The sequence below is a fragment of the Aotus nancymaae genome, unplaced genomic scaffold (assembly GCF_030222135.1).
Source record: "Aotus nancymaae isolate 86718 unplaced genomic scaffold, 86718_ANA_hifiasm-v0.15.2.pri h1tg000064l_1, whole genome shotgun sequence".
NCBI lineage: Eukaryota > Metazoa > Chordata > Mammalia > Primates > Aotidae > Aotus > Aotus nancymaae.
Genome location: NW_026988479.1, coordinates 22,222,440 through 22,241,043, shown reverse-complemented (window position 1 = coordinate 22,241,043; position 18,604 = coordinate 22,222,440). Strand labels below are relative to the sequence as shown.

General features: G+C 37.0%; 1 protein-coding gene across 2 annotated transcripts in view; it reads right to left on the bottom strand.

The window, feature by feature from the left end:
* STK32A (serine/threonine kinase 32A) overlaps positions 1-18,604 on the bottom strand; it is a 151,658-nt gene that overhangs the window by 107,514 nt on the left and 25,540 nt on the right. For both annotated transcript variants that reach the window (XM_012456631.2, XM_012456550.3), the window contains exons 3-4: positions 10,359-10,414; positions 9,141-9,292 (exon numbers count right to left, since the gene is read on the bottom strand). In XM_012456631.2, the coding sequence (XP_012312054.2) occupies positions 9,141-9,292; positions 10,359-10,414 (208 nt within the window). The remainder of the gene's footprint in view (positions 1-9,140; positions 9,293-10,358; positions 10,415-18,604) is intronic.

Sequence of the window (18,604 nt, the reverse complement as noted above, 5' to 3'; positions counted from 1 at the left end):
CTCTCTTCTATCAGTGTTAATGATGCCTGGTGTTCCACTGTGAGGTTCAGTGTGAGAAGTGAGAAGGAAAGAATAGGACATATAACATGTTATCACCAGGTCAGTATGCATGGAGAACAGAACGTTGTCTGGAATGACACCAAGTTAGCAAACAGCAAAATCTATCATCACTGGTCAGCCTAAAGCCTTACAATACCCATTTAAAAAGAAAAAAGGAATAGAATGAGATCAACTTTGCCCACACAGTGATGAAAGACAACTATGAAAAGGTAAAATGCTAAGACCTTATAATGGGTCTCTGGACTTAAAAAAAATTAGTTGGTTGAAGTTTTGAAGAAGAAAAATGTGACATTGAACAAAGCGGGGTTGTGAAGTGATAGTACCTTGTCATTCTCAGGATGCAAAGAGAGAGGAAGAGAGGCAATTTGATGATTGCTAAGGGTAGGGAAGAAAGAGCTGCATCCATTTTAACTTTTTACATGGCAGCATTTTGAATAGGCCACTCTAACATACTGATTAAATACACTGAGCTTGAGCTGAAATTAGACTCTACCATGTCTGAGTAGTGCATAAACTATAACAGACCTATTTCCAAGTCATATAAAACCATCTTCTTTTCAACTGTGGCATAGAGGCTTTGAGCAAATTGTATACTAAATGAACTGTATTAATTAAAGATGGATGGAGGCAGGTTTTATGCACAGATTTCTCCAGAAGGATGTCCCTAAACACAGAGTAAAACCTCAATTATATTTCCATTAGCATTTGCTGAATAAAGACCCTTTTTCTTTCTTTGTTGGTAAGTCAGAACTGCTTGGTACGCATATTTAAACAACAGTCATCCTGAATTAGCTTTAAGAACCACCTCTTAACATAATGGATGCGTTAAAATGTAAAACAAAATGAAGGTGACACACAAAGACCTTGACGCACAAGAAAAGAGCAGAAGGTAATAGATACTGCAAGCTTCTCGGCCGCCGTTTTCTATGCCTTGGATTTTGGAAATACCTTTGAGCGCAGATCACAGTAACTTAATGTCTAGTCACTGATACAAGTTAGCTTCAGCTCTGCCAAAAGCTATTTGTTGAGAAAGGCAGCACCAATCCTTGTCTAACTTACAGGTATATATGTGACTGCTTAAGAAATATGCTACAAAGCAATCAGTTTTATTGCCAATTATTTTAAGGAGAAAATGCTTCAACCTCAAGTCAGTCAATGAGGCCATACTTTGTAACCAAAGTTCCTCCCCTGCAGTTTATGGTTGGGGGGCGGGGAGTATAACTAGTAAGACATCTGAACTCATTCCTCATCTGCCCATTTAATTACAATGCTTTATATATATATAATATATATTTAATGTATATATATATTTATTAACCTTAAGGACAAGGAGAACTGTGACAACTGAACCAAGAAATTTTATTAGTGACAATAAAACAAAAATATTCTTTCACTATAAAGCCAAAGAAACTATGGAGAACAAAAGATCCTAAGGAAGATCATAGGAGAATTTTGCAAATGCTTGCCTAGAAATCAAGATGCATTTATGTAACAGTGGGGATGAAGACGAGAGTGAGACAGGAATAATAAAGGGTGGTAGGAGGAGAATAGAAAATTCCAGGCGGCAGTTTCACATGACTAGCAAAAGGAAACTGTTGAAATAGCTGCGTAAACAAGGGACTGATAAGAACCTGAAAAACCAGGGTGTAGGCCAAGCTTGCTAAGACCAGCTAGACCCAACATGGTGCTAGATGTTTTTCCCACAAGTTATTGGGGTACAGGTGGTGTTTGGTTACATGAGTAAGTTCTTTAGAGGTGATTTGTGAGATTTTGGTGCATCCATAACCCAAGCAGTATATACTGCACTATATTTATAGTCTTTTATTCCTTGCCCTCCTCCCACTCTTCTCCCAAAGTTTCAAAAGTCCACTGTATCATTCTTATGCCTTTGCATCCTCATAGCTTAGCTCCCACATCTGAGTGAGAACATAAGATGTTTGCTTTTCCATTTCTGAGTTACTTCACTTAGAATAATAGTCTCCAATCTCATCCAGGTCACTGCTAATGCTGTTAATTCATTCCTTTTTATGGCCGTATAGTATTCTATTATATATATATATATATGTTATATATGTTATATTATAACATATATGTTATGTTAATATATATGTTATATTAATAGTTTAATATAGGTCCCAGCAATTTATCTTTGTTCATTTGCTTTTGGGTTCTTGATCATGAAACCCTTGCCTAAGCCAATGTCTAGAAGGATTTTTCCAATGTTATCTTCCAGGATTTTTATAGTTTCAGGTCTTAGTTTTAAGTCCTTAATCCATCTTGAGTTGTTTTTTCTATAAGGTGAGAGAAGACAATCCAGTTTCATTCTCCTACATATATGTATATGGATAAAGAAACTGTGATATATATATATATGTGTGTGTGTGTGTGTGTATATGTGTGTGTGTGTGTGTGTGTGTATGTATCACAGTTTCTTTATCCACTCGTTGATTGATGGGCATTTCGGTTGGTTCCATAATTTTGCAATTGCGAATTGTGCTGCTGTGAACATGTGTGTGCAAGTATCTTTTTTGAATAATTACTTCTTTTCCTCTGCATAGATACCCAGTAGTAGGATTGCTGGATCAAATGGTAGTTCTACTTTTAATTCTTTAAGGAATCTCCACACTGTTTTCCATAGTGGCTGTACTAGTTTACATTCCCACCAGCAGTGTAGAAGTATTCCCTGTTCACTGCATTCCCACCAGCAGTGTAGAAGTGTCCCCTGTTCACTGCATCCATGCCAACATCTGCTGTTTTTCATTTTTTTATTATAGCTATTCTTGCAGGAGTAAGGTAGAATCACATTGTGGTTTTGATTTGCATTTCCCTGATCATTAGTGATGCTGAGCATTTTTTCATATGTTTCTTGGCCATTTGTAAATCTTCCTCTGAGAACTGTCTATTCATGTCCTTAGCCCACTTTTTGATGGGATTGTTTGTTTTTTTCTTACTGATTTATTTGAGTCCATTGTAGATTCTGGATATTAGTCCTTTGTCAGATGTATAGATTGTGAAGATTTTATTCTACTCTGTGGGTTGTCTATTTACTTTGCTGACTGTTCCTTTTGCCATGCAAAAGCTCCTTAGTTATTCTAATATATATATATATATATATATGTTATATTAATAGTTTAATATAGGTCCTAGCAATTTATCTTTGTTTTTATTGCGTTTGCTTTTGGGTTCTTGATCATGAAACACTTGCCTAAGCCAATGTCTAGAAGGGTTTTTCCAGTATTTTCTTCTAGGATTTTTATAGTTTCAGGTTTTAGGTTTAAGTCCTTAATCCATCTTGAGTTGTTTTTTCTATAGGGTGAGAGATGATGATCCAGTTTCGTTCTCCTACATGTGGCTAGCAATTATCCCAGCACCATTTGTTGAAAAGGGTGTCCTTTCCCCACTTTATGTTTTTGCCTGCTTTTTGGGTTTATTTCTGAGTTATCTATTCTGCTCCATTGGTCTATGTGCTTATTTTTGTACCAGTACCATGCTGTTTTGGTGAGTATGGCCTTATAGTATAGTTTGAAATCAGGTAGTATGATGCCTCCAAATTTGTTCCTTTTGCTTAGTCTTGCTTTGGCTATGCAGGTTCTTTTTTGTTCCATGTGAATTTTAGAATTGTTTTTTCTAATTCTGTGAAGAATGATGATGATGTTTTGATGGGAATTGCATTGAATTTGTAGATTGCTTTTGGCTGTATGGTCATTTTCACAATATTGATTTTACTCATCCATGTGCGTGGGATGTTTTTCCATTTGTTCATGTCATCTATGATTTCTTTCAGCAGTGTTTTCTAGTTTTCCTTGTAAAGGTCTTTCTATTTCTTATTTATGTGTATTTCTAAGTATTTTGTTTTTTTTTTTTTTGCAGCTATTGTAAAAAGTTGAGTTCTTGATTTGATTCTCCACTTGGTCACTGTTGGTGTGTAGAGGAGCTACTGATTTCCAGACATTAATCTTACATCTGGAAACTTTGCTGAATTTTTTTTTTAATCAGTTCTTGGAGCTTCCTGGTGGGGTCCTTATGTTTTCAAGAAAAACAATCATATCATCAGCAAGCAGAGACAGTTTGATTTCCTCTTTATTGATTTGGATGCCCTTTATTTCTTTCTCTTGTCTGATTGCTCTGGATAGGACTTCCAGTACTATGTTGAAGAAGAGTGGTGAGAGTGGGCATCCTTGTTATAGTTCTCAGAGGGAATGCTTTCAACTTTTTCCCATTCAGTATTATGTTGGCTGTAGGTCTGTCATAGACATCTTTTATTACATTAAGGTATGTCCCTTTTATGTCAATTTTGCTGAGGGTTTTAATTGTAAAGAAATGAGGCCAGGCACGGTGGCTCACACCTATAATCCCAGCACTCTGGGAGGCCAAGGAGGGTGGCTCACGAGGTCAAGATATCGAGACCATCTTGGTCAACAAGGTGAAACCCTGTCTCTACTAAAAACACAAAAATTAGCTGGGCATGGTGGCGTGTGCCTGTAGTCCCAGCTACTTGGGAGGCTGAGGCAGAAGAATTGCTTGAACCCAGGAGGCAGAGGTTGCAGTGAGCCAAGATCAAGCCATTGCACTCCAACTTGGGTAACAAGAGTGAAACTCCGTCTCAAAAAAAAAAAAAAAAAAAAAAAAAAATGCTGAATTTTGTTGAATGCTTTTTCTGCGTCTATTAAGATGATCATGAGATTTTTGTTTTTAATTCTTCTGTTTATGTGGTGTATCATATTTATTGACTTGCTTACGTTAAGCCATTCCTGCATCCCTGGTATGAAATCCACTTGACCATGGTGGATTATCTTTTTGATGTGTTGTTGGATTCAGTTAGTTAGTATTTTGTTAAGGGTTTTAGCATCTATGTTCATCAAGGATATTGGTCTGTAGTTTTCTTTTTTGGTTATGTCCTTTCCTGGTTTTGGTATTAGGGTCATGCTGGCTTCATAGGATGAATTAGGGAGGTTCCTTAGTGTCAAAGGATTGGTATCAATTCTTTGAATGTCTGGTAGAATTCTGCTGTGAATCTATTTGGTCCTAGGCTTTTTTTTGTTGGTAATTTTTAAATTGCCATTTCAATCTCACTGCTTGTTATTGGTCTCTTCAGGGTATCTAAATTCTTCCTGATTTAAGCTAGGAGGGTTGTATTTTTCCAGACATTTATTCATCTCTTCCAGGTTTTCTAGTTTATGTGCATAAAGTCGTTCATAGTAGCCTTGAATAATCTTTTGTATTTCAGTGGTGTCAGTTGTAATACCTCCTGTTTCATTTGTTAGTGTGGTTATTTGAATTTTCTCTCTTCTTTTCTTGGTTAATCTTGCCAATGATCTATCAATTTTATTTATCTTTTCAAAAAAACCAGCTTTTTGTTTCATTTAACTTTTGCATTTGTTTTATTTGAATTTCATTTCGTTCTTCTCTGATCTTTGTTATTTCCTTGCTTCTGCTGGGTTTGGGTTTGTTCTTTTTGTTCTAGTTCCCTGAGGTGTGAACTTACAGTGTCAGTTTGTGCTCTTTCAATCTTTTCAATGTTGGCATTTATGGCTAAGAACTTTGCTCCTGGCAAAGTTTGCTGTATCCCAGAGGTTTTGATTGGCTGTGTCATACTGTACTTCATTCAAAGAATTTTTTAATTTCCATCTTGATTTCATTTTGACCCAAAGCCATTCAGAAGCAGATTCTTTAATTTCCATGTATTTGCATGGTTTGAAGGTTTCTTTTGGAGTTGATTTCCAGTTTTATTCCACTGTGGTCTGAGACAGAGCTTGATATAATTTCAATTTTCTTAAATTTATTGAGGCTTGTTTTATGGCCTATCATATGATCTATCTTGGAGAAAGTTCTATGTGCTGTTGAATAGAATGTGTATTCTGCAGTTGTTGGATGAAATGTTCTGTATATATCTGATAAGTCCATTTGTTCCAAGGTATAGTTTAAATCCACTGTTTCTTTGTTGACTTTCTGTCTTGATGACCTGTCTAGTGCTGTCAGTGGAGTACTGAAGTCCCCCACTATTACTGTGTTGCTGTCTATCTCATTTCTTAGGTCTATTAGTAATTGTTTTATACATTTGGGAGCTCCAGTGTGCCTATATATTTAGGTGCCTGTATATTTAGGATTGTGATATTTTCCTGTTGGACAAGGCTTTTTACCATTATGTAATGTCCCTCTTTGTCTCTTTTAACTACTGTTGCTTTAAAGTTTATTTTTTCTGATATAAGAATAGCTACCCCTGCTCACTTTTGGTGTCCATTTGCATGAAATGCCTTTTCTCACCCCTTTATGTTTATGTGAGTACTCACAGTGCTAGGTGAGTCTCTTGAAGGCAGCAGATAGTAGGTTGGTGAGTTCTTATCCATTCTGTGGTTCTGTATCTTTTAAGTGGAACATTTAGGTATTTACATTCAATAATAGTATCGAAATGTGGGGTACCATGGAATTCAGTCATGCTCTTTGTAGCCTAAGTATTCTGTTTTTTTTCCCAAAGAAGAAAAAGAAGCTGAAACTGAAGCTCTTCTCCCACAAACAGACCTTCAGTTTCTCCAGTGGGAGTCTGTGTTTGGGAGAGGAGGGTCTCCCTTTCTCACTTTCACAGTTGGGGAACTCACAGTTTTAGCGGGGGGTGCTTTCCAGGGTCCTGCAGGGTGGTTTTTTTTTTTTTGCTTTTTAGCTTGTGTTTTTATTTTATAGGTCCTATGTGATCTATGCTTTAAAGAGGTTCTGTTTTGATATGTTTCCAGGATTTGTTTCAAGATTTAGAGCCCCTTTTAGCAGTTCTTGTCATGGTGGCTTGGTAATGATGAATTCTCTCAGCATTTGTTTGTCTGAAAATGACTGTATCCTTCCTTCATATATGATGCTAAGTTTCACTAGATACAGAATTCTTGACTGATAATTATTTTATTTGAGGAGGCTGAAGATAGGGCTCCAATCCCTTCTAGCTTGTAGAGTTTCTGCTGAGACATCTGCTAATCTGATAGGTTTTTCCTTTATATGTTACCTGGTGCTTCTGTCTCACAGCTCTTAAGATGCTTTCCTTTATCTTAACTTTGGATAATCTGATGACAATGTACCTAAACAAAGATCTTTTTGCAATGAATATCCCAAGCATTCTTTGTGCTTCTTATATTTGGATGTCTAGGTTTCTAGCAAGACCAGGGAAGTTTTCCTTGATTATTCTCTCAAATATATTTTCCAACCTTTTAGAAATCTCTTCTTCCTCAGGGACACCAATTATTTTTAGGTTTGGTCATTTAACACAATCCCAAACTTCTTGGAGGTTTTGTTCATATTTTCTTATTTTTTCTTTATCTTTATTGAATTGGGTTAATTTGAAGACTTTGTCTTCAAGCTCTGAATTTCTTTCTTCTACTTGTTCAGTTCTATTGCTAAGACTTTCCAGAGCATTTTGCATTTCTAAAAGTGTGTTTAAAGTTTTCTGGATTTTTAAATTGTTTTTTCTTTAAGCTATCTATTTCCTTGAATATTTATCCCTTCACTTGTATCATATTTTGGATTTCCTTGCATTGAGCTTCATCCTTTTCTGGTCCCTCCTTGATTAGCTTAATAACTAATCTCCTGAATTCTTTTTCAGGCAAATCAGGGATTTCTTCTTGGTTTGGATCCATTGCTGGGGAAGTAGTGTGATTTTGGGGGGACATTGAAGAGCCTTGCTTTGTAATATTACCATGGTTGGTTTTCTGGTTCCTTCTCACCCCTTGGTGGCAGGGAGGTACAATGGACTTTATAAGTGTTCTTAGCTTTGGTTGTTTATAGTGTTCTATTTTTATGCTGGTTGTCCTCCTGTCATGAGGTGGCACTTTCCAAAGAGCATCAGCTGTGGTATTATGGGGAGGAACTGGCAGTGGGCAGGGCCCTAGAACTCCCAAGTTTTTATGCCCTTTGTCTTCTGATACTAGGATGGGTAGGGAAGAACCATCAGGTGGGGACAGGGCTAGGCGTCTCTGTGCTCAGACTCCCTTGGGTGGGTCTTGCTGCTGCTGCTGTGGGGCATGGGAGTGGGAGTCTCAGATCACCGGAGTTGTGTACCTAGGATTATGGCTGCTTCTGCTGAGTTATGCAGATTGTAGGGAAGTGGGGGAAAGCCAGTAATCACAGGCCTCACCCAGCTCCCACGAAAACCAAGGGCTGGTCTCACTCCCACCATGCCCCTCACAGCAGCCCCTAGACTGTTTCCAGGCAGAGAACAATACCAACTTGAAAACCTGCCCCAGGCTACCTGCCTCCCAGCTGGAAAGAAAACGACTTGGTTCTTCCCCTGCCTGTGGAGTCTGTACACTGGATTTGAGCCCTCCCTTAAGTTCTGACCAGGCACTTCTCACCCTGTTCAAATTCTTACAAAGTTCATCTAGAGATTTCCTTCTCCCTGTGTAGTTTTACCTCCTGCTCTTCTCCTGTTGGATCCCTGTGGTGCCAGGCAAGAACAGCCTGCTTGGGGACCCAGCGATGTCCCAGGGCCTTTCTGCTGCTTCTTCTACCCTGTATTTCACTGAGCTCTCCAAATTGACTTAGCTCCAGGTAAAGTCAGAAACATCTCCAGCTTCTCCAGTGGGGATGTATGTTTAGGGGAGCAGTCTGCTTCCTTCAGAGGGTCTGTGGGTCCTCTCCATGGTGCTGAATTTAACCCAGGTTTCACCTAGGACCTCATCATACACTTATTAACATACTTAATCATACACCCACCAGCACCATGACAGTTCCAGGAACATTCATATTTGGTGTAAAAATAGGTGGCACCACAGTTCCAAGAAATCTCCATCTTTTTTCAGGAATCTTCATGAATGTTTCACCCCTTGGTTAAAGAAACCTATTATGGCAGCAGCCTCAGACTCCCTTACATGACACTCCCTGGAGTCCACCCACGCTCCCCTCTCTTGAGTGTGTACTTTTCACTTTTTGCAATAAATCTCTGTACTTTCACTGTTTTCCAACTCATCCTTGAACTCTTTCTTGCAATTGTGTCAAGAACCTGGATATTAGCCAACATCGAGTTCCCAGAGGCATTTGGGGACCTCCCCTAGCCCATCAATATCAGGAGTGTCTCTACTTGGGGGTCCAGTAAAACTACTCACCACAAATTCACCAGGAAAGGGTGCTCCAGACCCTGCATGATCTGGAGTTCCTTGAAGACATTTCGTACTTCATTGCGCTCCACACACTTTTGTTTATTCATGTACTTCATTGCATACATCTTCTTGGTATCATTCTTCTGTACAATGCAGACCTAATGGTGAAAACCAGAGTGAGAGAGTATTTAGGCAGATGATGGATCATGGTGATGAGAGACAGAACAAGACATATTCTTTGCTGTGGCTTGGATCTTTAACATTTGTAAATTATATGATATTAAAGTTCCCACTTAGCTCTGATTTTAGATTAAAAACTTCATTTACTTTTCCATGCACCAGTTCAATTCTTGAATCTCTTTTTTCTCAAACAATTTTGCCTGGTTTTGCTTTTTGAGTTTTTAAGACAGCGTTTTGGTGAAAATAGCTGCCTCCATGTCAGGAATCTTCCAATAACAAGTAACATCCCTAATCCTGCTTTGAGTGACTGAAATAGACATGGCTAAACTGTCAAGTTGAATAATACTGTGCAAAGAATTTCTGTTTACAACCATATATGATATAACCAAAAAAGACTTTAAGGACTGGAAAAACACTAAATATATGTCCGTGTTTTTAAAATTTCTTTAGCGGTCTATATAATATCTGATAAAGTAAACAGCAAATGATTTTAAAATGCAAGTTTAATATGAAATACTATTCTCTTAAAGTATGCCTTCATTGAGAAACTAGTAATCAGGGTTTGAATATGTAAGGTTCTTGCAAAAATGTCAGACTGAATATGTATAGTTCGTAAGATAAAAACATTATACAAATGAGGAAACTGAAATAGAAATCAGGTGGCTTCTTTCCCACGTGAAAATAATTAACTCTTCCATTGACAAGACAACTATTACTGGGTGTACAGTGGGTATAATCAGAAAATGATTCTGAAATCCTCATCTCCTTTAGGGTAGAGAGAAAAGTTTTAATGGTTAGTGAGAGTAAACAGATTGGAGTTTAATGAGATTATTCTGAGAACAGTATGTGTTCATTATGTAGCTGCCTGTCACATGCTTTCCTTAAACTGTAGTGACAATTTTATAAAAATCCATTATAAAAACATTTTTACTTAATCATCTTTCCTTGTAGTCCCAGCAACTCAATAATGTGAACATTTCTGGATCCTCTGTTCCCTGGGCTACACAACCCTGCTGGTGGTTAATCATTTCAGTTGGTTCTCACCTTCCCAAAACTGCCTTTCCCAATGGCTCGCAAAATTTCGAAGTGGTCAAAGTTGACTGTAAAACAACAAAAAAGAAGAATATCATGAGTGATTATCAATTTATCTTTAGTAGCTAATAAATAATAAAGATTGGACTACTGAAGTATCTTGTCTAAAATATGATCTCAGACTATATTAAAATGCCAATCTATTCATCCAATAAACATCTATTGAACACTTACTATGTATTAATCATAGTGCTTATTGCTTGGAATATAGTAAACAAAAAGTAAAAATAGAATCTCTGTGTTTACGGAGTCTGTAGTCAAGCGAGGCCCTACAAAGAGAGAGACTCTTATGGACTAAATAGTCACGAAAGTAAATGGAAAATTTAGGCTCCCGCTGAAAGTTAAGAAGAGAGGTCATGGGGCTGTAAAAACATAACAGAATTTGACATAGGCAGCAAGGTAAGGGGAAACATCTCTGAGCACAGAATGACTTCAGAAAGATCTGTTCCCTGTGCATCACATGTATGCCTTTACTGAAGATCAGCAATTTAAAATATTCTCCTTGCCTATTTTCTTACTATGACCACTCTTTTGTATCTAAGTAATTTCAATTTTCCCAAGTAGGAAACTATTATATCTCTAAGTGTGTAGCAGGAACTAATCTCCAAAGTGCAGACATGTAACAGATTAGAATGGATGTATGTGCAGAAGTCCACTGAATACTGCTTTGAAATAGAGTCAATCCTTCACATCTGCAATTTTAAAACTTCAGCCCCTAAAGAGGCAATAGTTGATTAGTTTATAGGTAGCATGGGTTTTTGAGTCAATGCTCATGAAATACATAGTGATGAGAAGAACAAATTATAGATTCTCCTGTGCAGGTGACAATCTTTGGTTTCTTTCCTTGGTGACTGAAAAATGTTTGACTCTGTTTTCTGATTTTTGAAATAAGGATTTAGATCAGTTAAATTCTAATAAGGGATTTTAAGAGTTTTAGATGAGTTAAATTCCAAATAAGGGATTTTATGAACTTAGTTAGAAAAGATTGTGAAACACTAAATGGTGTAATTTTTCTCTTTAAAAGACCTAGTTTGTCTATATTATCCAGAGTAATTAGATAAGATCCTTCTGAAGAAAAAAGTTTGGCAAGAGTGCCTCTCAAAGTCTTTTCAAGATTTCTGAGAGTCAAACATTTTAATGATGTGACTTAATCATTTTCTCTTGTGAACTCCAAATTCACTTTCTTTTGAGCACAAAACCTACTCAATCATGTGAGGCAGCATGTATATTACAAATAATCCTGTACTTGGAATGAAGAGACTTGAGATAAATGACAGATTTTTTGAGCCTCCAAATTCTCATCATGAAAAATTGGACTGACTCTTCTAGATCAGAAGAAAATACCTTCTACTAAGAAAGTACTACTGAAGCTGTTTACTTATTTAACGTAGTTACTCAAGGCAATGACTTCTCTTCTAAAATTCCTTGGATTCTGAGTTTATTTCATCCACTATAGCATAAGCTCAATGAGGGTGGAGAAGATATGTCATTTTGCTCACTCTGGGTCCCCTGCCACCTCAGTAAATTCCTGGCTTAGGTAGTTGAAGACATAACTCTTTGCAGTTCTCACAAGGCAGATCTTAGCAAATAAATCAAACCAAGCTGTAAGAATACAAGAACACCCAAACAATTAGTTCTTATAAATATGGATAGTGTGAACATTTGGATTCTCTAAGGCAGTGCTTTAGAACTGTGAGTCAAAACCCATTAATGAGTTATGAATTTAGCAATAATAAGAGGTACTAGAAATTTAATGAAATAGAATAGAAAATACCAGAAATGCCTCAAATGTAGTAAGAGTAGTACTGCTGCTGAAACTGTTGTTTCTATTTCATATACTTGAGTAGACATATATATACAATCCCAGCTTTATTTACTGTGTCGTAATATGTTGTTCGGTATATGTTTTGCCTTGGGTTGTGGTCAGAATAATTTTATAAACACTTCTGTAAGTTTTCTCTTGAGTTTCATACTGAAATAATGAGAGCAATGATTTTCTTCTGCCCATTACATGAATCTGAGTTGTGTATTATTTACCATGAGAGTGTTAAAAAAAGCTGACCAGCATTTATTTGCAAGTTCAAGATTTTATCTTGAGCAAATCCAATAACTCACTGTGATTTCTCCACTAGCAGTCTAGCCTAGAATGCTGTGATGACATTTTAAATCTCCAAGGATACAGCAGGTACCTAGAAAGCATGAAGTTCCATCTTGCTATCAATCCATTTCATGAACCACCTCCTTTTATAAACCATTTTAATCTTACCAAAAATAATACAGGATTACATTTCAAGTTCCTGGTAAATTTATACTAGCAAAACTGCCTTAACTAAATGTGACCTCCCAAATGTCACTTCTCAGAAAAGGGACAAGCCTAATTAGAGCCAGTTCATCTTATTTATACCTTTATCAAAGAAAAACACAGCCTCTCTAGTCTAATGCCATACTGCCTAAAATCACTTCCTTGTATAAAAATATAACCTAACGAGAAAGCCAATGATAGATTAAAAGTGACAATGAGAGGCTGGATGCAGTCACTCGCACCTGTAATCCCAGAACTTTGGTAGGCCGAGGCAGGAGCATTGCTGGAGCCTAGGAGTTCGAGACTAGCTTGGGCAACATAGTGAGGCCCCATATCTACAAAAAAAATTTAAAAATTAGCTAGGCATGGTGGCATACACCTGTAGTCCCAGCTACTCAGAAACTAAGACAGGAGGATCCCTTGAACCTAGAAGCTGAGGCTGCAGTCATCTGTGATTGCACTACTGCACACTGGCCTGGGAAACAGAGTGAGAACCTGTCTCCAAAAAAAATGTGACTGGAAGAGGCTCTCTTATTCAATCCTGACAGTCTCTTCTTAAATGTTCAACAGAATCACTAGTTAGCAGGAAGACTAACTTGAAAATGCAACTAAACCTCCTAAATTCAGACAAAATCAGAGAGAGGGAGAGAGAGAGAGATGAAGTCAGAATTGTGGATTATTTTGTCAACAGAAATCTAATAGTACTATAAACATGTAGAATTTACCTAAGGGGAATGTGGAATAGTGTACCTACTATATTCTTAAACCTGTGATCAATATGAACAGTAAATGCCAAATTGGACTTGCAGTCTGTTTTTTGTAGTCTATGAGCTAAGAATGATTTTTGAATTTTTAAAGGATTATTTTACAAAACCAATGGATATGCAGTGGAGAATGTACATAAACCCACAATATTTACTAGCTTGCTCTTTACAGAAAAGTTTGATGGCTGCTCAGATTAAGAGCATAGTCCCTGAAGACAGACAACCTGAATTCAAATCTCAGCTCCAACAATAAATAGCTATGTAATCTTGGAAATTTACTTCTATGAGTCCCTTTCTGCATCTATAAAATGCGGATGAAAAATAAGATGTACCTCACAAGGTTTATAAGAAGATGAAATGGGTCATGTGCATAGCATATTGCCTGGAACGAACTACTTTTACTAATAGCGCTACTACTTCTTAATGAGTATCATAGCTTCCAGCAAATACCACCTTAAGCTGCCATGGTAACACCTGGGTATTATCAGGCAATATGGAGATAAATGGCATCAGCATCATTTCAACACATTTGGGGTTTTAATAGTCTACATTGTGGTGTCCTTGCAATGTTTTCTCTAACCTCTAAAGCAAAGTTAACCTCAGTGGTGTTTACTTCTTGGGTCTTATCCTTGTATTATGTTCTAAAACTTTCATTCTGGTTCGTGGAGCTCTGGTAACTGCAGCACTTTGGGAGGCCGAGGCAGGCAGATCACAAGGTCAGAGTTCAAGACCAGCCTGGTCAATATGGTGAAACCCCGTTACTACTAAAAATACAAAACTTAGCTAGGTGTGGTTGCCTGTGCCTGTAATCCCAGCTGCTCGGGTGGCTGAGGCAGGAGAATTCCTGTGATGGAGAGGTTGCAGGTAGCCACCACTGCACTCAAGCCTGGGAAACAGAACAAGACTTCATCTCAAAAAAAAAGAAGAAGGAGAAGAAGAAGAAGGAGAAGGAGAAGGAGAAGGAGAAGGAAGAAGGAAGAAGGAAGAAGGAAGAAGAAGAAGAAGGAGAAGGAGAAGGAAGAAGAAGAAGAAAGAAGAAGAAGAAGAAGAAGAAGACGACAGAAAGGCTGTCTGGAGACACTGGGTCTTTGTGGGGCCTTGAAGATAGTGGTTTAGGTAGGCAGAGGCAGAGCCTGGTTCTTACTCACACTGACAGGGATGGGCTAATGTATACGGCCTGCAGGAAAACAGGCAAGGGAGATGTAACTTTGAGGCCTCCCTTACGTGCCTCTGAGTCCTGCTTCACACAGGTCTTTTCATCCCAGCCTTCACAGTCATTGTATCTGTACAGTATCCTAAAAGTTGCCTGGAGGTATATCAGGTTAACAGACAAAGTTGAATGTGCCTTAATGTGATAATTACATGGAATATTAAAAAAATAAATATCTGAAAAGTACTTATTTCAGAGTTTTTCTTTTGGGTGGGTACACATTCCTTCACTAATTAACCAGACGCAGAAATTCTATATGCATGAGGCATTTGTTTATGAGGGCAGTCAGTACATGTTGCGTTTTTACGTCACTTTCTATCTTCACATCCTTACAGTGTACATAGTTAAGGGTACTTAGGCTCAGAGATATGAGATCATTTGTATGGTTATAACTAGCATAATGATTTATTAATGTTGAGGTTAGATTTTAAAAACAGGAAGTAAGGCAAAGCCTTGTTTAGTCAAAGCTACGCATAAAAGTCCTTTAGAAAGGTACCTTTTTGAAACAAGTCTTTCAAAAAGTCCAACAGACAATTATATCTACTTTGTGTGGGTATCCAACGAGGCTCATAAACTGCATCTAGGAACTATTATTTGGGAAAAAATGGTTAAACACTAAAATTACACTCCACTCATTGGTGAGAATGTATTTATTATAGTCACACGGAAAATAAGAACAACTATGTGGATAACTGGTTGAACGTTTTTGCAAAGCCACACCCAATACTTGAGTGGAGGAGTGGGTAGAATCAACTCACTTGAGTCTGCCTAGCTGTACTCAGATAAATTCAATATCCACCTTTCTCATTCTGGACCCAGGCTCTTAACTACCATTTTTATAGCAGTCATCTTAATGTTATTCTTACTGTATAACATATCTACCTATCCCAAAGGTAGACTCAGGGGAAGCAAGATGGGATTTCTTCCTGTATCATTTTAGAATTATATGTCGAATCAAGTTTTCCAAGTCTTTCCCTTAGCATAAACCATGCTGATTCTGAAACCCAGTGATGATACTTTTTATTTCCTTTGTTTTACTTTGCTTACCATCTTCTCAGTCTCAACATGCTGTGCAATAAGCAATGTTAAAGGAAAGCAAAAAGGAAACCCTTTTTAAGAGTCTGTTATAACACCCTGATGCTTGTAATTTCAGAGAAGACCCTTGTAGAAGTTAAGGCAGGAAGCCTCCCCCATCTTTTTTTCCTACTTTTGAGGTAAAAATCTTTGTAAAAGGTTTTTTTTTTTTTTTTTCCTGAAAAATTGATTCCAGCTTCAGCAAGTGCCAAATCATGAACATATGTGAGTCCACTGAGAATGGCACATTTCACTGTTTATGTAAATCTTTCTACTGATGATGGAACAAGGACACCAGCTGTGTAACCTTAGACAATTTGTCTTTCAGATCACAATGCCCCCATCTGTAAAATGGAGCTAATTAAACCTAACTCAAGTGGCTTTGAAGATGAGACATTATAAGCCAGAGGCAATATGTCTGGTCCACTGAAAACTAAAAATTACAAATTTGTTTTTAAGTTCAACAATTATCCAATGAAAACTAAGCTCCCTTCCCATTCCAAGTTTACAGTTCCAGTTCCATGAAGCAACCATTATTAAAAAAATCCTTATGTATCCTTTAAGAGATTCTCTCTGCATATATATACTCCTTCCTAACAGCAATAGCACCATACTATCATTCCAATGGGAACACACATTGTTAACCCCTTTCTATGTAACGTATTGCCTCGGTACATTCATACCATCACATGTAGATCTAATTATTTTAAGTAGCTAATTTGTATTTTATTGTGTAAATGTACAATAAAATATTTAACTTTCTGATGGATTTTGAAAGATGGTTTAATTATCTGTGGTTACCAATACTACCTTGAGCATTCTTGATAGACTTCTATGTCTACATTTATAAGCAAAGTTGATAAAAGTAGACATACTGGGCAAACAATATGTGAATTTTCTAATTTTATAGATATTGTCAACTGGCTCTTCAAAGATGTTACATTAAATCTCTTTCATATCAAATACATATAAGAATAGCCTTTTGTCCACCACCTTACCAACACTACCACATTAACTGTTCTTCATCTGACAAGGGAAAAAGATTGAATTATTGATTTACTTTATATTTAATGATGAGTGAAGCTGCACATATTTGTATGTGTATTTTTTCAGCAAACTGCCTTTTTATATGCTTTGTAGATCTTTAATGAATTATTAGATTTTTTTGATATGTAAGCACACTTAAAAATGGTAAGTAAATTAACTCTATTTAACATATCTCAGGAGTATTTTTTCTAGTTGTCCATTTGGCTTTTGATTTTAAAACCTTTTAAAGCCACGCACAGTGGCTCATACCTGTTACCCTAGCACTTTGAGAGGCTGAGACAGGAGAATCACTTGAGCCCAGGAGTTCGAGATCACAGTCTGAGCAGCATAGGGAAACTCTGTCACAACAACAAAAAATTTAAACATTAGCCGAGTGTGGTGATGCATGCCTGCGGTCTCAGCTACTTGGGAGGCTGAGATGTGAGGATCATAAGAGCCCTTGAGCCTGGGAACTCAAGGCTGCAGTGAGCTGTAATTGCACCACTACACCCCAGCTTCGGTGACAGAGACCCAGTCTCAAAAAATTTTTTTTAGTAATGTAGTTTTAAATTTTATGTAGTTAAATATGTCAATTTTTTCTTATTTGTCTCTCTGGGTTTATGTCTTTCATAGACTTTTTTTAACTTCAAGATTGTTAAATGATGTACTTATATTTAAAACCAATAGCTTTTGACACACATTTTTGATGTCATTGCTGCTGCTTTTGTTTTTGAAATCTTTTTCTAGCATACAGCCTTAGACTAAATTACATCACTGAAATTTCAATATGTAGGATAAAAAGATTTCCAAATTCCAAAGTTCCCAAAAAGCCATTCTGCTACTGCCTAAATTAAAAATTAAAACAACTGATTATTTCCCTGTATGCAGTCATGCCGATCTGATTATTGGTACTTTGCAAGAGTTTCCTCTTAAAGTAGGTCCTCCATCTCTTGCTTATGAAGTTATTTATTTGGTAAATATTTCACATATACAGCACATTAAATTCTAGTGCACTATATATCCTCAATTGATAGCAAATTAAACCAATGCAGTCTGAATAAGTTCAAGATAAGATAAATTTCCAGATAATGTAAGACCAAAGTAAGATAAATTCTCTAGAAAGGAGAAAAAATAATCAAGTAAAAGTCTTGCATTGCCTTTTTTGCATGTTAATTTGCTGTACAAATTTGCTGCTTAAACATGACACTCCTCAGGGCTATGATTCTCTAAAGGCAAAGTCAATTTGACATGGAAACAGTTAATGTTTGGTTGGCCATATGTCTGACTTCTGCTCTCCAGTCCAGAGAGGATTTCATTTTTCTGTTTCAGTATAGCTGAAAGTCCTAGGTGCAGTAGAGGCTTTCAAAGACATTGCTCACTGAACTTGTCTGTGTTCACTGACAACACAGAGTTACTTACTGCTTACCAAGTAACAGCCATTGTGCTACGTCCTAGGAGTAAAAAGCCCAAGGTTGCCTGCCCTCAGGGGGCCTACAGTCTAGTGGGACATCAGAAAAATTCATAATAGCTAATACCTAACATTTACGTCAGGAATACCCATCATTAGTTTAAATATGTTACATACATTATCTTAATTATGTGCCAACTCTGAAACAGTATTACTATTATTGACATTTTTTTAGGTGAACATACTGCAACCCAGAGAAATTGAGTACTTAGTATACATTATCCATGTAGATCCTATTTTGATTAGTCTGCAGGCATCTCAGTATACTTCTGAAAATTTAATTTTTAACTTTTTTTTAGCAAAATAGATTCAAGTTCCAAGTAATATAAGCACTGGTGCTGTAGGGAGATCTGT